Source organism: Ascaphus truei, chromosome 3 (genome assembly GCF_040206685.1).
Source record: "Ascaphus truei isolate aAscTru1 chromosome 3, aAscTru1.hap1, whole genome shotgun sequence".
In the NCBI taxonomy this organism is placed as follows: Eukaryota; Metazoa; Chordata; class Amphibia; order Anura; family Ascaphidae; genus Ascaphus; species Ascaphus truei.
In genome coordinates this window covers 221,437,013-221,450,915 of record NC_134485.1, presented here as the reverse complement: position 1 = coordinate 221,450,915, position 13,903 = coordinate 221,437,013, and the positions used below count along the sequence as shown (strand labels likewise).

At 41.9% G+C, this 13,903-nt stretch overlaps 1 protein-coding gene across 4 annotated transcripts in view; it reads left to right on the top strand.

Moving 5' to 3' along the window:
• Positions 1 to 13,020, top strand: part of NFKBIZ (NFKB inhibitor zeta) — a 38,710-nt gene extending 25,690 nt beyond the window's left edge. Inside the window, exons 1-12 of one of the 4 annotated variants that reach the window (XM_075590099.1) lie at positions 3,364 to 3,746; positions 6,245 to 6,375; positions 6,484 to 6,520; positions 6,654 to 6,757; positions 6,854 to 7,584; positions 7,806 to 7,911; positions 8,348 to 8,494; positions 8,846 to 8,909; positions 9,286 to 9,455; positions 9,835 to 9,945; positions 10,689 to 10,856; positions 12,021 to 13,020. In XM_075590099.1, coding sequence (XP_075446214.1) covers positions 3,506 to 3,746; positions 6,245 to 6,375; positions 6,484 to 6,520; positions 6,654 to 6,757; positions 6,854 to 7,584; positions 7,806 to 7,911; positions 8,348 to 8,494; positions 8,846 to 8,909; positions 9,286 to 9,455; positions 9,835 to 9,945; positions 10,689 to 10,856; positions 12,021 to 12,074 — 2,064 coding nt within the window. In that variant the 5' untranslated portion in view covers positions 3,364 to 3,505 and the 3' untranslated portion in view covers positions 12,075 to 13,020. Of the gene's footprint in view, positions 1 to 3,363; positions 3,747 to 4,587; positions 5,681 to 6,241; positions 6,376 to 6,483; positions 6,521 to 6,653; positions 6,758 to 6,853; positions 7,585 to 7,805; positions 7,912 to 8,347; positions 8,495 to 8,845; positions 8,910 to 9,285; positions 9,456 to 9,834; positions 9,946 to 10,688; positions 10,857 to 12,020 lie in introns of those variants that run through there. The other 3 variants (XM_075590098.1, XM_075590100.1, XM_075590101.1) reach the window with 3 other exon arrangements.
• The last annotated feature ends 883 nt before the right edge of the window (positions 13,021 to 13,903 follow it).

Sequence of the window (13,903 nt, the reverse complement as noted above, 5' to 3'; positions counted from 1 at the left end):
CCTCCTCCCCCCACCATCCTCCTCCCCCCACCATCCTCCTCCCCCCTCTCCTCCCCCCCTCCTCCCCCCTCCTCCTCCCCCCCCTCCTCCCCCCTCCTCCTCCCCCCTCCTCCTCCCCCCCTCCTCCCCCCCCCTCCTCCCCCTCTCCTCCTCCTCCCCCCCTCATCCTCCTCCCCCCCCTCATCCTCTCCCCCCCTCATCTCCTCCCCCCCCTCATCCTCCTCCCCCCCCTCTCATCCTCCTCCCCCCCTCATCCTCCTCCCCCCCTCATCCTCCTCCCCCCCCTCATCTCTCCTCCCCCCCCTCATCCTCCTCCCCCCCTCATCCTCCTCCCCCCCCCTCATCCTCCTCCCCCCCCTCATCCTCCTCCCCCCCCTCCTCATCCCCCCTCCTCATCCCCCCCTCCTCATCCTCCTCCCCCCCTCATCCTCCTCCCCCCTCCCCTCCTCCTCCACCCTCCCCCCCCCCTCCTCCTCCCCCCTCCCCCCCCCTCATCCTCCTCCCCCCCTCCTCCCCCCTCCTCCTCCCCCCCTCCTCCTCCCCCCTCCTCCTCCCCCCCTCCTCCCCCTCCTCCTCCCCCCCTCCTCCTCCCCCTCCTCCTCCCCCCCTCATCCTCCTCCCCCCTCATCCTCCTCCCCCCTCATCCTCCTCCCCCCCTCATCCTCCTCCCCCCCTCATCCTCCTCCCCCCCCTCATCCTCCTCCCCCCCTCATCCTCCTCCCCCCCCCTCATCCTCCTCCCCCCTCATCCTCCCCCCCCCTCTCCTCCTCCCCCCCCTCATCCTCCTCCCCCCCCCTCATCCTCCTCCCCCCCCCCTCATCCTCCTCCCCCCCCTCATCCTCCTCCCCCTCTCATCCTCCTCCCCCCTCTCATCCTCCTCCCCCCCTCTCATCCTCCTCCCCCCCTCTCATCCTCCCCCCCTCTCATCCTCCTCCCCCTCATCCTCCTCCCCCCCTCATCCTCCTCCCCCCCCCTCATCCTCCTCCCCCCCCCTCATCCCCCCCCTCCTCCCCCCCCCTCATCCCCCCCTCCTCCCCCCTCCTCCTCCCCCCCCTCCCCCCCCTCATCCTCCCCCCCTCATCCTCCCCCCCCTCATCCTCCCCCCCTCATCCTCCCCCCCTCATCCTCCCCCCCTCATCCTCCTCCCCCCCTCATCCTCCTCATCCCCCCCCCTCATCCTCCTCCCCCCCCTCATCCCCCCCTCCTCATCCCCCCCCTCCTCATCCCCCCTCCTCATCCTCCCCCCACCTCATCCTCCTCCCCCTCCTCCCCCCTCATCCCCCTCTTCCCCCCTCCCCCTCCTCCCCCCTCATCCTCCTCCCCCCTCCTCCCCCCTCATCCTCCTCCCCCCCTCATCCTCCTCCCCCCCTCATCCTCCTCCCCCCTCCCCCCTCATCCTCCTCCCCCCCTCATCCTCCTCCCCCCCTCATCCTCCTCCCCCTCTCATCCTCCCCCCCCCTCATCCTCCTCCCCCCCTCATCCTCCTCCCCCCCCCCCTCATCCTCCTCCCCCCCCCTCATCCTCCTCCCCCCCCCTCATCCTCCTCCCCCCCCCTCATCCTCCTCCCCCCCCCCTCATCCTCCTCCCCCCCCCTCATTCTCCCCCCCCCCCTCATCCTCCCCCCCCCCCCTCATCCTCCCCCCCCCCCCCCTCATCCTCCCCCCCCCCCCCCTCAATCCTCCCCCCCCCCCCCTCATCCTCCCCCCCCCCCCTCATCCTCCCCCCCCCTCCCGCTAAAACGAGTTGTTTCCTGACATTTTACAGTATGCTGATATGACTACAACCTGCACCTCCAGTTCTAACCACCAGTTGGCATCAGGTGACTTTCTTTGTAGCACTTGTAATGATCATACAGTACAGTATAAAATGTATGTCTTGTTTGCGTCTACAGGGTTGTCAAAAAAGTATTGAATTATGTTGTGGTGGTTTGGGATTTGTTTGTGTAATCCTTTCATGGGTGAGCTATTGATTTGTAGATTAATTAGGCATATTTTTGATTTGTAGGTCAACATAGGAATGTAGAGATATAAATAGAGAAAATCATTAATTAACCTATGAAAACCCTACTTAATAGAATGAAGGACGTGTGTGTTGGAATTTAGCTTGGTGCAGTGCCAAACATTTACTTTTTTTTAATGAAACTAATGTTTATTTTGATACATTAAGAAATAAAGGACAATGAGGATTAAAAGTTGCTTTAAGGATGAGGATGTAAATTGGTTTTGTGTTATTCATTTAAAGATATTATGCAATTGACTTTTATTATTGTAATTATGGAAAGCTAAATTGTGTTTATACCACAAACCCTAGCAAAACACTCTCCCCTGTATGTAGGACAGGGGTGCAAATAAGGTTGTCAACTACTAGATTGACAACCTTATTTGCACCCCCGTCCTACATACAGGGAAGAGAGTTTGTTAGGTATTAGGGTTTGTTAGTTTAAAAGTATTTTCCTTAAGCCCCGTCAGCGGTCCTACTGTAGTATATTCAGTGCTGCTTTTTTTATGAACCGGGGCTTAAGTAAAATACTTTAAAACTCCTTTATTATTATCAGTGCTCACACACTATTATTAAAATATCACCGTACAATTGTTTAGGACTTAAAATGTGCTGCAAAAACTGAAAGTCCTTTCGCGTCCTCGGTGGACAGGTGACAAAGTGAGGCGGTTGGTAGCACTACTTCTTCATTTAATGTCATTTCAAGTGCAGGGCATTTGTTGCCACCAGTTTATGCAATGAGTTCCCTCATATCATCATGCAAGAGTGTACGTTTACTATGAAAGAGTGGTTATGTTTTTATATTGCTTCTTTCGTGTTCTGGGGTTTTGTTTCGATGCATAGAATAACTTCATAGGGACCATCTTGAAATATATATTTTTTGGTTATTTCAACTTTAAAATTTTTTTTTTAAAAAAATGTATCGGTACTTCCTATTGACTTTTATGGGGTTGTTAAACCAATTGACAGTTCCTTGATTTACACAGTGAGAGACTGCTTTTATGTCGTTTTTATTGTTATTAGTCATTCGTCTTATATTACAAACTTTGTTTGTTTGACTTCCTTATTTCCTCCCCCCCTCCCCGTATGACGGTTGATGGGTATGGTGGTACTCGGAGGAGTCACAGCGCCTGTTACTGCCTCACAGCCCAGGGCGTGGCCGGCATAACATTGCGCAACCGGCCACTTGTCGGATTACGGTCTATCCCGCCTATCTTTACAATGGCTCCGCCCCCTTCCGTTGCTTAGCAAATAGATAACTGCCATTCGTGGCCGCTTTGCACTCATTGGTTGACCCTCCGGAAAGCGGGAAGATGACGCGCCGGTCGGTAGTTGATAAAAGAAGCGCACGGTCCTTTCCTACGCAGTGTTCCTGAGACTTGGTGTTAGGGAGTGGCAGTGACCCGGTTAGCAATTGCCAAAGAAATAATAATTGCAATAATAATTGCAATAATAATAATAATAATACACGCCCCCTCCGATTTGCACATACGAGCGGCTGATCGGGATGATCGTGGAACGGGTGATTGAGGACAGTCTGGAGCTGCTGGATCAGGGGACGATGAGCAGCCCCATGAACCTAGGCTATTTCTACGGGTTGTCCCCGGGCTCCTGCTCCGGTAGCGAGACCGGATCCTCCCCCGCACACTCCTCCTCCTCCATGGGGGGCTCCTGTGGCTTCTCGGGACCCTGCTCACCAGCCTCCGACACGGAGCCCGCGGGGAGTCTGAGCGCGTCCTGGCCCGGAGGTAACGCAGGCACTAGAGGGGGGGGGGGGTGTGTGTGTGTGTATATATATATTTTGTACAGAGCATACAATCTAAATGTATAAATGCATTTACTGTACAACAGTTGCATAAGAAAATGGATTATATACTGTGTATATATATATTCATATATATCCATATCTGTGTGTGTGTATATATATCTCCATATATATATCCGTGTGTGTGTGTGTGTATGTATATGTATGTATATATATATATATCTATATATATATATATATATATATATATATATATATATATATATAATACGCAAATATAACTGTATGCATATATATATATATGTGTGGAGGGTTTTAGTCACTTTTTTTTACCCACCATAACCTTAATAAGTGTGTGTGTGTATATATATATTAATTAATTAAGGTTATAGTGGGTAAAAAAGTGACAAAAACCCTCCACAGTATAGCATATTATTACAGTTGCTACACACACTCACACACACTCTCTCTCTCTCTCTCTATGCTGTGGTTGAACTGGTCTCCATTTCTGAGTTATAGCAAGGAGTGTACCAAATAACTGCAGGTTTGGTCATGAGTCTTTATTGTGAAGACCATGTTTTCTTGTTTGATTTATTTTTTGGCTCTGTACCCAGGTACTATTCGTAGGTTGGGGACCCCCAGAATGCTTATTCCTGTCCACCTAAATTGTATCGTAACATGCCTCACTTTGATTGCTCACTGCCCAATGGAGGGTGATTGCTGCTTGTAAAGAAAACATACATTGTAAATAGTGGCAAAAATAACGTATGTATAAGTAGATAGGGCAGTTTTTTTGGGGGGGGGGGAGGGGGAGAAAGGAACCCTAATTATGCTGTGAAATTCTGCAGTATAGCGTGCCTGAGATCAGATGCATTGTACGAAACCCCAACCCTCTCAAATAGCGTGCCTGAGATCAGATCCATTGTAAGGTTCTTGGGTAAATTGTAAATAGTTTCCCTTATGCTTGTAACGTGTGCCTGGTGGCTACGTTCATGCTCGATAAGATAACCTTTTGTTATAGCGAGCAATAGAAAAAACAAATTTCGCCCCTTTTAATTAGACTCCAGATGGGACAATGAGACATTGCAAAAGGTCATTATCCAGCTGTAGGTTTCTTCACACTATATGGTGCTCTGCACTTATAGCGACTAAAGTTGCTTTAAAATCTGCTACAAGCGAAAGTCACTGCAAAAAAATAGGGGAGCAGGTTGTCACATGACCTTGCTTCTCTGACTGCCTTTGCTGTTTGTGTGGTTGGTATAATTAGCCCAGAGACTGGCATTGTATTGACACAGTTAATTGTTACTATTGTAAACCTCCACATTTCCCAAAGAAAAACACCAAGCTGGTGAAGTACTTACAATAAGTGTGAGACATGCAAGGTGTACACAGTAAATTTGGGAAGTAGTGAAATTGCGAATAAAGCCTCTTCGAGACCGTGGGGTTTTTTCTTGTACGTTGTTGCTGTAGTAAATTACACTGCTTCCCCCCTTCCCGCAAAGGTAGATGGGTTCTCGTTAACCTTACTGCTGACATTTCTTTGACCAGGTTAGATTACTTTTAAATCTATTTACTGCTACTTTAATCTGGAAGCGGAAGCGTTTTGAAGCCAAGAAAAGGGGATTTTTTAATCTGCTCCTTTGACGTCAGAGCAGGTGCACGATTTAGGTGTGCCCAAGCTATGCAGATAAACCGGTTTAGTTTTGGCATTGTTCTGTATATCCTGTCAGTTGTTTGTGGCTATAAATGATTTTTGTTCTGCATTGTGGGTGTATATCGCACATATCGGATGTGGGTGTATATCGCACATATCTGATGCGGGTGTATATCGGATGTTTTAACTGACCTGGAAGTCAAAATATCTGAAATAATGTTGGCTACATTTGGATTCAATAATGTATCTTCTAACCATTTTTGGTAGTTATTGTATAAATCTGTAAAATATGGTGTTTCTGCTTTGTCCTAGTATGGTATTTCTGATTCCACCTCCCCTCAACTTCTGCTTTTATCATTTTAAATCCTGACTGAAATAGCTATGACACAGAAGTAAAAACGGGGAAATTCACTGTTCTTTAGTTAAATCTCTGCTGCTGCATATTTCTTAAATGGTAAATGCAGCTGTTAATTGGGGTCATACTGGGCTCAGACAGGTGTTTTAAATGTTTTTTTTGAGAACTGGCATGTTGCTGATTTAACCTAGAAGGCATTCTTTGATGGTGTTATCCTTTACTAATGTGTGAATTCTGTGCGTTACTTGTGCTATAGAAGGTAACATGCATTTATTTTTATTATAGTGCTTGTCCCTTTCTGTCAGGCATTATGCATAGATTTCTTTAAGTCTTTTTCAGATTTTGTTTGAATAACCCTCTTTTTTTTTTTTTTTTTTTTTGTAAGCTTGAAAGCTTTATAGTGATGTTTTTCTTCATTTGTCAAGTCAATGACTGTAAACTATTTTCTGCTCTCCCCCTCCCTCCTCAGCAGGACACCTCGTGGGCATAGGACGGCAGCAGAAAGGAACTTTTCAAGGGGTTCGTGTGAAGAACCCAGTAAAGGAACTCCTTCAGCAGATTAGAAAAAGTAAACCGGGAAGCTTTGATTCAGATGAATTTCAGGTAACCTCTATTTTTGTGTGTTGGTTGTATATATTATACATATTGCACATCTAGTATCTAGGGAAAAAATAGATAATAATAATAATAATAATATTTTTCTCTCTCCAGCAAATACAGAGTGGAATGAATTGTGATCAGTATGCAGGTGTGTATCATTTGTGTGACGTAAACATCTGTACTATTCATTTTTAATCCATTTAGAAATTAGTGATAATGATGTAAAATGTCTTTAAAGTGTGGTATTAAGATGTACAATTTTATTTATTTTTGTCTTTCAGAATTGTCGAAAATATTAAAAAGCAGCAGAAAGAGAACTCATGATTTTATATTGGAAGGACCAGCTGGAAAAAAACAGTATTCATTCCAAGCTACTTCATTCCTGGTAAGTGATAACTTTGTTTTTCGAATTTCTATTCTAAAATAATTTTTTTTTTTTGCATTTCCTTATTGGTGTTTTTTTTTTTCCCCTCACCCCTAGACACCCCCAAGTACACCAAACTCCAGCGATAACATGGACGATGTACCCAAAAGTGATATAAGGATGGATTCTAATCTAGATATGCTTCAGAGTATAATTAATATTAAAAATGAATCTAACCCAGTCTCTCTGAACACTGTGAAAGTTAGCTGGATGAACCGCTGTCCTCAAAATGAAAATTCTGAAGAACAGTATCAAGAAGTCCCTATGGCTTATACGTATTCCCCTCCAGAAGCCAGCCAGCCATTCAACGAATGTTCTCCACCCCAAATAAACGAGCAGTATCAGTTTTCATCTCTACATCCTCAACATGTTCCTGCACATTTTAATGCCATGTATAGCCACTTCAGCGACAATTCCCAATCCCCGAATTATCAGACAGCTGTGTTTCCACACCAAGACTTGCAGAATTGTTCCATGCAAAGCTATGTGTCGCTTAGTGATCCAGAGGCATCTTCTGAAATAATGCCTGTGAAGCCTGCAGCTGAGGCAAGTGCACCAGCTCAGAACTTCAGTCTGACAATGAATACAACCTGCAGTGCGTTTAGTGACCACCATATGATGCAGACCACCCCAAGTGTTTCGCCACAGTTGTGCATTACAGAAAGAAGCAGCTCGAGCCCTTTGCAGATGGGCAAATCGTTCTTCCAGTGGCAGATTGAACAGGAAGAAAAAAAAATAGCAAATATTTCACAGGAGCAACTTCTTTCTAAAGATGCAGATGGTGATACGTAAGTCTTCTTAATTTGAATTTTTATGTATAACGATCACCCTTTTACTTTAGTAAGTGTAAATTTTAAGCAGACGGTCATTTGTGTGCTTTTGCAGGGCTCAATAGTTAAGGCTTTCAAATAGAATTTCTTCTAGAAGAGTTTTGTACCAACACTCATTCTTTTAAATGTTGAAAAGAAAATTGCGAAAATGGCTAAATATATACATTTTTTTGCTTTAGATATCTTCACATTTCTGTTGCACAAGGACGAAGGGCCCTCTCTTATGTCTTTGCCCGGGAGATGGCTGCTTTGAATATGTTGGATATTAAAGAACACAACAATCAGGTGAGTTGATAACCAGCAACCTGAAATAAAGACAATCTATTACAGCGTGCAATGGTTCATTGGGGTTCAACCGATGGTCCTTTTACAACGAGTACCTCATGTTTCCCTTTGAGTTTAAAGAAAAGATGCGTCTGTCTCGAATTGTGGCGCATGCAGTTCCTCTTCTAAAGCTCGTATGAGCATTTGCAAAGTTATGCATATGAGCAATAATCACATAGGCAAAGCATGTTAGAATTCCCCATCATTAAGCTAATAAGCAGTCTACTCGGCAGGCTTCGAAACCATGCTTGCATGTACTTTCGCACCTATGACTGCTTCTTTGTGTCGTTTCCCCGCAGCACAAGCGTCATATTTTTTTTATTTTTTTTTAGCCCACGCTTCCTTGTGTGTTAATGATTAATCCTGTTTTTAACACTTTCCATTTTACATTTTGCAGAGTGCCTTCCAGGTAGCTGTGGCTGCCAATCAGCATCTCATTGTGCTGGACTTGATTAGCCTTGGGGCACAAGTGACCACTACTGACTCTTGGGGAAGGACACCTCTTCATGTCTGTGCAGTAAAGGGCTACTCACAGGTCCTTCAGGTGAGGGTCACGAGTCAATTGTGTGTTAAACACATCTCTCCAATTTGTATAGTACATATTGTATTTATTGTATGTCTTTATTTACATATTCTGGAAGACTTGTGGAAAAGATTACTTTGATGTGCTACTATCAAAGAAGTCTTTGACATTGTCTACCAATTAAGGATATTTTTAAAAATTTTTTAGAGGCTTTGCTATAACGGGACTTATTTGGTAATACGCACATCCGTGCACATAATTGCTTTGCCTCTTTATCCGGTCTTAAATTTAAGGTCATCCATTGTATTTGTGTTTATATTAAGTATTCAGACATTTTAATGACATTTTTTTTTCCCCTTCCAATTTTTACAGGCGATCCAAAAAGGTGTTATAGCGAGCAATCAGTATGTAGATGTGGAGGCAACAAATTATGAAGGTAAGCAGCTGAAAACTAATTTCTGCAGATGCACCACAGATGACTCTTTCTCACTCCAGAGTAATAAGTCTTTTCAGAATTTATCACCAACTTTTGAAATCAAATCTGAAAAAGTCTTTTCCTATTGTCTTGTAATTATATAAATACGGAAAATTAACTTTTTGTATTCCATTAAATTGGCACCGCACTTGGCTGCTTTAAAAAAGCTTTTTTTGGAGGATAAAAAGATCTTTAAAGGTTAGGCATTATTTAGATGGGTTTTACTAATTCAGATGTTAAAGACCGTAAGATTATTGGTGTGTACCCATCTTGGTGATTCTAAGGTGTTCAAACTTATCCTTTCATTATTTGACTTGGTTAAATGTTTATTTCCAAGGTTTGACAGCCCTGCACTGTGCTGTGATTGCCCACAATGCTGTGGTCCAGCAGTTGCAGAAGAATCGCACGCTTCGCTCACCTGAAACAGAGGAGTTATTGCTGAAAAATAAGGCAATGGTTGAGACTGTCAAGACGCTGCTTCAGATGGGAGCCTCTGTGGAAGCAAGAGTAAGTGCACATGTAGTAATGTTAAAGGTTGTCAGTTCAAATTTCAGGAGTATATTAAACACGGCATTGATTTAGGAAGTTAGCTGAGGTTTTGTTTAGATTTGAAACTTACTGATAAACTGGTTAAAGGGTTTTGCTATCTGGACCATGTACAGGTTCTGCACTGTACAATTGGAAATGTGTAGGGCTCTGTAAAACCACTTCCAATGGTTGGGAATAGATCAGTATCATTTGCCAGCATAGTATGTGAATGTATTGATGACTAATTCATCAGTTGGGCCCAAATTGGTGAGACTTGTATATATGCATGGTAGCACGTGAAGATGGATTGTAAACTGCATGTTGAATGTGTTTCATATATGAATTTTTGTTTTAACAGGACCGTAAAAGTGGACGCACAGCTCTACATTTGGCCTCAGAAGAAGCAAACCTTGAACTTCTTCGTCTTTTTCTGGAGTTGCCAAATTGTTTATCTTTCATTAATGCAAAGGTAAATATTTGAATTCCCTTTTATAGGTCTACTGAGAACTTTAACTTTCTTTTGACAGTGAATCTATAAAGACCAGTGTTTCTTGAACCTTTTGTTTCTCTCAAAATCCTCATTAATATTTACAGAAAAAAAAGTTTGAGAGAGGGGGGGGGAGCTTGGCTGGTAATAGAAATGTGTACTTACAGACTTAAAGCAGCAGTTCAAGCAATATCCTACATGTGTTTTTTTTTTTTTTTTTTTAAATCCGTTCTATGCTATGAGAAAATACTTGTAGAATTAAAAAAAAGAATGTTTTGAAGACATTTTAATGTTTCTAATGTTTCTAATGTAGGAAGCATTTCCAAAGTGACAGCCCCTTCCCCTTCTGATAGGCTATGGCTATTGAGACCCGCCCTGTCTCTAGCAGTGAACCAATTGTATCTAGTAACTGCCCAGTCAATCATATTCCAGAACCACATTTCCCATAATGCTGAGTTAAATAACCCTGAGCAAAGCGATTGATCACAGGAGAACGGATCGGTCTGCAGCTTGGCATTTTTATCAGTGTAGTTTAATTTTCCATACATAGTATTGACAAACATTCAAATGCTAATTTCTGTGCACACTATTTCAGATGCTCATTGTATTGAAAGGACAAACACTTCAGCCCAGTGTTTGTCTTAAAACATGTAGGAAGACAGTGTATCAGTCAATGATGGCAGATTTTTTTGGAGTTTCTAAGAACATTTGTTTGTCCCTTTCAGGCCTACAACGGCAATGCCGTGCTCCATGTTGCGGCTAGCTTGCAATATAGAATAACCCAACTGGATGCGGTTCGGCTTCTAATGAGGAAGGGTGCAGATCCAAGCGCTAGAAACTTGGAGAATGAGCAGCCTGTTCACCTGGTAGCAGACGGACCTGTAGGAGAACAGGTAATGTCAAAAACATGACGTTCTTTACATGTATTTTGATTTAAGTTGTCTGTCATTCTATAAATTGCTCTGACATGACTAAGAGATGGGCAATGTTTGTTAATTCTTAAAAATGCAACTAGCTTAAGGTATGCTTTTGTGATTTATAAATATATACATGTTTTCAATCACGGAAAGGACAGGGATTAGGGAATGATCACCTAAATCATACTAATTGTAATTATGAAAAATAATAATAATGTCTTATAATCGATAATTATCAATGTAGGTAGGTGCAACTGTGAATTGAAGTGAATCAGAGAAAATAAGAGATACAATGTGTTTGTATCTCTGAAGAAAATTCACTTATATGCACACTCCTGAGAGTAAAATGTAACTTTTAATATACAATACTTAAAACATATATTTCCGAAAAAGATGGTATAATAAACACTAAAAATAGATTAAATAAAGTAAGTACATACACCACAGTTTGGCTCTCCAAAAAATATATAAATACTCCAGTTACTAATATTGCTGGAATACTGGAGGCTCGAGGGTGCAACCAGTCAAGGTGAGCCCAAAAGAGCACAACACTTGCAATCACTAGAACAGAAAATCTATTGCCTCGCACAGCAGCAGGGAATGATCATTGCCTGTTTGTAAATAGTTAGCAACACTATATAATTAAGACAAGGTCCTAGCTGCTACACTGTTTTTATATATGTCTGCACTAATGAATCACTGGGAAAGACACTATGTTAAAAACAGCCCCATAACGGGGACTGATGACATAATCACGCATTTATTATACCATCTTTTTCGGTAATATATGTTTTAAGTATTGTATATTAAAAGTTAAATTTTACTCAGGAGTGTGCATATAAGTGAATTTTCTTCAGAGATACAAACACATTGTATCTCTTATTTTCTCTGTTTTCAATCACATAGCGTATCTGCATGTAGAGATGTCTGCTTAATGTATTTATATTATATTACTGGAGTAGATTTTTTTTTTTTGTCTGCTTTTTCAAGAAGTATTGCTTTTGGTTTGTATTAATCAACGTGCCATGATCTTAATGGAGAAATGTACAGTGATACAGCAAAATAGCAGCTTTTTTGTAATTTCTGTCCTGGAATGTTTTTGAGAAATGTTGCTTTAATCGTGACATTCTTGTTTTACAGATAAGGCGCATTCTCAAGGGAAAAGCAATTCAACATCGTGCATCGCCATATTAGGCTCCATTGTAGTTCACTTTGTCAGCACTCACTGCTAGTTAAGCAGTCTTAAATCTGTAAATAAGATATTTGTCTTGTGGCAAATATGTTGGTTTCTGTGAAACCATAATATTTTGTTCACTATTATATAGTGACTTGACATACAACCCACAACACTGAAGATTCTGGTTGGGTTCTTCCATTATCTTGTAGACGGTTAATGTTTTCTGGGCTGGGCGCCTTTAATATACATTTTTCGCAACAATTATAACTGGTATTTACAATTCTAAATCCTTTTTTATTCCTTTACAGTTTATTAATTTATTATTTAATTTTGTAACCTATTCATTTGTGAAATGGATGAAAGGAATATACTTAAGTCGTACCATGCATGTACACAGCTGTGCATTTCAGAATTGCTTTGGTGCATGGAAAGATTAACTTACATACAGTGAAGGATGTTACTTAATTATAGTAATGCTAGATTTAACGAGAGACATTTAATCTAAGTGATAATTAAATATTGTATAACCTTACTTTTTTTGATCTTTATTTACTGGTTTATTTTATAACCTTAAATGTACAAATATTGTATATTACATTGTGTTAAAATATAATTTAAAGACATGATTTCTGTTTAATAGTTATAAACCACTGCATGTTCTTGTGGTCACTAGTAATTACTGAAACTGAAGATAGAGGAACTGAAATAAATGTCTGCAGAATAAGTTTTTATCTTGTCAATTACGTATTGCTCTTTTGCAAGTTAATGGCAAACTTAATGCAAAGCAGAGTTATTGATTTTTCATATTCTTTCTTTAAAAATGTTGTTAAACTGTTATTTTATAAGTTTTATAAAGTATGTCTTGTAGACAAATTACTGAAATATCTTGACTTGCTGAATGTAAATTAATAGAAGTATAGAACTATTTGCTTTTGATTTTAATAAAGTTTTATGTTCAAAATACGGTTATTTTTTATTATGATTTGGTTTTATTGCCGTAAAATGAATTGTGCTAACCTGGTTGTGGAGGGCTAATTGCCTTCAGGACACTCTTAATGGGCAGATTTACAAAGCTTTATTAAAGGTTAATGCACCCAAATTTGCATTTACTGTAATTGAATTCAACATGTTAACCAGTAACATACGTTAATCCTTTCACTGCCCTTGGGCCATTTACAAACCAGTTAAGAGTGGCACTTGCACGTCCCTTGCTACATTTATAAACTCCCTCCTGCTTCCCCCTGCAGCCGGGGAGCCTATGGTTCTGCCCCTAAAGAGCTGCTTCTCTGGACTCTGGGTATCCGGATGAGCAATAATTACTAAAGGTGATGAGTTATTTAAAAAAACAAACTATGTATAGCAATCCTGCTACACTACCAATCTCTCCCCCACACCCCCAGTGACTCTGGTTTGGGGGTGAAACTGGACGTCATTGGTACTCGGGGAGGAAAATCCTTCCACATAAGTACCCCCTTTCCCACCCACTGATCTCCCCCACAGTGGTCCCTACCTGGTTTTGTCATGCATGGGAAGGTAGCCACTCTTCAGCTCCCTGCAGTACATGCCATATCTCCTGCCCTTGTTGACACACTGCTGAATGACTGCCCCCCCCCCCCCCCCCAATGATCTTCCTGGTATTGAGGTTGCAAGACTCTGCTCCACATTGCTTTAACACATTTTCTGATTTCATCCGCCCATCTTATTTTCGGTCTTTCTTATGATATTCCTTGGTAGTGTTGAGTAACATCTATTTATTTTTTTATCTAATGATGGTAATTTCTTTCTTGTGATATATCTAGCCCACTACCATTTTAATTTCTTCACCCTTGTAATGCAAGACTAAAAA